Source organism: Prenolepis imparis, unplaced genomic scaffold (genome assembly GCF_030444845.1).
Source record: "Prenolepis imparis isolate NDT839.2.m4 unplaced genomic scaffold, iyPreImpa1.0 SCAF_9, whole genome shotgun sequence".
Taxonomy (NCBI): Eukaryota; Metazoa; Arthropoda; class Insecta; order Hymenoptera; family Formicidae; genus Prenolepis; species Prenolepis imparis.
The window spans coordinates 10,393,802-10,398,776 of record NW_028141167.1 but is presented as its reverse complement, the minus strand read 5'-3'; the positions used below and the strand labels follow the sequence as shown (position 1 = coordinate 10,398,776).

General features: G+C 28.2%; 1 protein-coding gene across 1 annotated transcript; it reads right to left on the bottom strand.

Moving 5' to 3' along the window:
• Nucleotides 1-2,630: 2,630 nt before the first annotated feature.
• On the bottom strand, nt 2,631-4,638 carry LOC145941079 (small ubiquitin-related modifier). Its single transcript, XM_083046888.1, has 5 exons — nt 4,452-4,638; nt 4,234-4,302; nt 4,074-4,151; nt 3,590-3,661; nt 2,631-3,250 (listed from the first exon to the last, which is right to left on the bottom strand). Exons 1-5 carry the CDS (start codon nt 4,464-4,466, stop codon nt 3,191-3,193), a joined length of 294 nt encoding a protein of 97 aa, XP_082903014.1. The 5' UTR covers nt 4,467-4,638; the 3' UTR covers nt 2,631-3,190.
• Between the last annotated feature and the right edge of the window lie 337 nt (nt 4,639-4,975).

The following is a 4,975-nucleotide window of genomic DNA, read 5'->3' as shown; positions in this document are numbered from 1 at the left end:
TTATATATATATATATATATATATATATATATATATAAGATATAATATATGTATATACAAGGGTATGCATTTCATTCTAATCTTTCCTATAATAATCACCAAAATTAGTAGCTATTAAAATGTCTCAGATTAATTATTCTATCTCATATATTCGTCAGTTTGGCATGCAATTTAAAAAGAGAGTCGTCAGCTTTTAATATGATTTTTTTAATATATATATATTTATATATATGTATAAAATATGTTTTAACAATTAAAAAAGTACTTATAATATGTAGCGTTTCTACTTTGTAGAAGAAAACAATATTTAAGTGATAATAATAATCGCAAAGAGATGAAACTCGTGTGTTGCTTCGAGTAATTGAATCACTCGTTTTGAAATGGATAATTTCGAATTTACATATATATACGTATATATATTTACTTCTCAAGCACTTCGCAGATACATGTATGTAATGCAAACGCACATTTTCTCGCGAGTATTTATATTTTGTATGTAAAATACACTAATTTTTCCAAATATTAATATTGCTATGAACAAGATTATATTGTTAGAAATATGAGAATATGAAGGAATGAAATGTCAAAGACTGATGTCTTTAGATGCTTTCTGTTCTATATAGTTATATTTATGCCCGACGACAAAGATACTAGAAAAATCTATATATAATATAATCAGAAATACTATTTTATTTACAAATCCTCTTTCCCAATATAATATTTAATCTTTACGATATAAGAAAGGCAAAACTGTATAAGACGAAAAACGAAGGATGCGAGAATGCGTTAAATGCATTAAATGTCGATCGAAAATTTTTGTCACGTGACAACAAGCGCATGACACGATAATAAAATCGATAATTCCTCGTTTCGGGATACAATATAGAGCTGTGGTCCATTACGCCCAATGTCAATAATACGAGGAAAAAACAAGATTAATATTTTGTTACATAGATATTACTGTTACAAAAATAATGTAGAGAAAACTTCACTTTGGATGATTCTCCGATGCTATAGATAAACTTGAAAATATTTACGTTTTTAATATTTTATTCATGATATAAATTAATTGATATAAATTGTTAAAAATGCATGCCTATATATATATATATATATATATATATATATATATTTTATATATATAGTTATAGATAATAATTATATATATTATAGATTTTTTCATATCATAGACACAATTCTTCTTATATATTTGATCTGAATTTTGCTTTTTGTTAAAATTGTTCTTATTTTGATTATTAATATATATCAATTATATTTTTATTTAATTGTTAAAAGTTATATATTATATTATTGGAATTTGTAATTATGTAATAGTTACACTATAGCAGATAGTTACACAAGTGCTCAAGTGTCTTTAAAAAAAGAAGGTTCTTTCAGAATTATTAGAAAATTTACTATATTATCAATAATCTATAGCATTGGAATTTGAATATACCGAAGAATTCCGTTTTGAATTTGGATGTTATTTTTTTGAGTGACAATCTTCTCTTTCTTTTATAGTTTATAGCATACAACATGTTGAATGAGATATTGATCTGCAGCGTATCGCTTGTTATCGTTTGCGGAGCATAAAATATTTCACACATTTCTCTTGCAACTATAATTTTAATGATGGAATTTTCGATCAATTTCGAATTTTCTTTTTTATTAAAAATAGTACCTGGTAGCAATAATTTTCATGAACTATATTTATGGGAGTAACAGAGAAAGAGAAAGCGAGAAAAATAACAAATATAAATTAAAAATTAGACTAAAAGTTTGATTAATTTTAGTAATAAATAAAATTATATATATATATATTTTATATTCAATTTTAATTTAAATCTTTATTATAAATTAAAAATTTGTTCAAATTCATGTTAAAATTCACATTAAAATCAAGATCACAAATTGTGCGTAGATCATTCTCTAAACTCCCTATATGTTAGACATGGCAAAATGAGATTGCTTTTTCTAGAGTGCACTTTCGAATTGTAAATATGTAATAATAATAATATATAGCTTGCCAAATGTATTGCATCATAAGTCAATGCTCGCAAAACAAGATAATTTTGTATATAACTATATAATTATTTTTAGGGGTGTCCTTTTTTTTTGCTTATAGCATATAAGAGTTTATGATAAAACATATATAATTAAATAAAGACCTGAGAATTAATGAATTATGATTATTGAATATATTAAATGTATAAATAAGAATGAGTTTTCATTTTTCTATAATTCAAACGGGTCATATGCAAAACGATAGCTGTATAAATCATATATTATTTTTCACTGTATTTTTGGCTTTAAATTTTAATTTGACGATTTTCATATATTTTCTTATATACTTTTTATAAGTTTAGTATTCTTATTGCAAAAACCAGTTACATCCTAATAAAAAAGATTGTGCGAAAATATACTTTCGAAGAGGATGAAAATGATTTCATCAAGAATAAATTTTCGAAAAAAGTACCCAAAATTTACTCGCATTACACATGACTTATAACTAACAAAAAGAGTTGAAAAACCTAAAAGAACAAGATACTATGTCAATTCTAAATGTTCCTAAAACTTGCGCTTCACAAATTATTTTTATTAATATTGCAGTTATTCGAAAAAGAAAGAGATTTACAATTATCATTACTTTTATTATACCTTAAATGTAACAATTTTGTTATATCATATTCACATCTTTTTTTTCTATATCCATTACAATAGATAAAAAAAGAGGAAAGAAAAGAAACAAATTTTTAAGGACAAGTATGAATGGACAAGGAACTTATAAATGTGAAACGCATTTATAATGGCGGATAATTCAGTTATTCTATTTATGAGAATTGCCCTGATGACACACCAAGAAGACAGAGTGTGCAATGTTAAGGCATAACTGTCCGCATGCAAGTTTTATAAAATGACCCGGGGATTTGCTGAACAGCTTCCCCGGCGATGATTCTTGATACAGGAATGTAAGACAGCACATTTTACAATATTGCAATGTCAAATACGTGAAGTCAAAAAAAAATTACATATTAACCATTTGTGTCTGTGTGTATATAATATATATATATATATATATATATATATATGCGTAGTAAACTTGTCCATCTTTTTTTTTGTTACGATAGTCACTTTCACTTTAAGAAATATTAGAACGAAATAATAAGCCTTCTCTTCTCCACGAATTCAATTAATGACCACCTGTTTGTTCTTGATATACTTCAATGACATCATCATTCTCCATTTCAAGCTGAAATCAATGCAGATTTATTAAAAATATCTTCAATATATAATTCACAATATATATTTAAATAAATATATCTATTCTTACACACAAACACATATAAATACAGAGAATGTTTTCAAATTTGCATTTACATATGTTCCACATAATTAATGTTTCCTTCTTTGATTAATTGTAAATATATTTTTTTAAATATCAAAAATATTTAAAAGTACATTTAAATATAAAACATTCTTAAATTATAATTAATTAGAAATTGAGGATTTTAAAGAAAACTCTGAGAATTCTCGTATTGTCTTTCTATTAATCCTGTATATCTCTCTCAAAGTTAAAAAATTAATTTACCTGCTTTGGTGTTTCATCATCATTGATTCTTTTACCATCAAAAAGAAACCTAAGCGATGTCATAGGTACACCCTGAATAGAATTAAATTCATTATTACATGTGAATATCACATTTAAACAAATAAAATTAGCAAATCTTATAATCCAGTATATAAAATTTTAGAAATTGCTACAAATTGGAGAAAATATATATATTTTTCAAACAATATTTGCACAAAACATACAGTCTATTTAACGTAAGAAAACTATCGTTATTGCACAAAAAAAATTCTTGAGGTCAAAAAGGTCTTTATATAATACTTTATACTTTCCCACATATTTCTGAAAATGTATTAGTAAACTAAAAAAAAAAAAAAAAATCAAAATACACATTTGTTATCGAATTAAACTATATTTCTATGTCACTTTGAGAAGCTTCTCGCACAAGCGCGCGCCTTTTGGCGACCTAGCGCAAAGAGAGGGTAAAGAAAATGAGAAAACCTACCACACGATCACTGTAGGATTTCTTTAGCTTGCCCATTTGAGTCGTCATCTTTACCCTAAAGTGAATTTCGTTGCTGTCCTGGAAGGGAAGAGAAAGAAGGAAAAAAAATAGTAGAGATCTCTAAACTAGCGAGAATAGAATGCATGGAAATATCGCTTACATTTCCGACGACTTTGAGCTTGATGTACTCCGAATTTGCGTCGCCTGGACCGGCTTCAGGTTTTTGTTCCTAGTGGTACACGGCAAGGTTAGAGCGCTAGTTTAAACACTCGGTAAAACGATGTAAGAAATTCACGGGATTATATGTCGCGAACTGCGCGCTCGCTCGCGAAATCGAGGACGGCCAAGACGAAAAGATTCGACTCTCGGATTGCTTACCTGATTGTCGGACATCGTTTATCAATTAAATTACAACAAACTTCTTCACCACGCGCCAGAAACGCTAACCAAACACAAGCTCGCAATATGGCGCCCGGAGCTTTTGTCAGTTTCACAACCTATTTCGGCTTCTACTACTCGCTTCTCGCTTCTTGTGCCGGGAACGAAATATCGTAATAACGGTCACGCGTCGTTCGCAAACGTATCCGTTTTCACGATATACGAAGAGGGTAGGTCGATGTAGGAGGTTGGGTTAGGTTGGGAAAGCCGCGAAGCTCGCGCGAATATAGGTGGAAAATTGAAGATAAAAAATTGAGAGTCGACCAATCGGAACAAAAGTTACTAAAATTTCTTTGTCCCGATTGGTGAAATTTTCATCGTCCATCTTCAATTGTATAGTTCATGGACGTAAGAATACCTGGGACTCGATTCTTGAATTCATTCGCAAGAGAAACGTATACGCAAATTCGACTCTAAAGCCTAGTCTACAATAGAGTCGTAAGGTCGTAAACGTAAGAAATTGA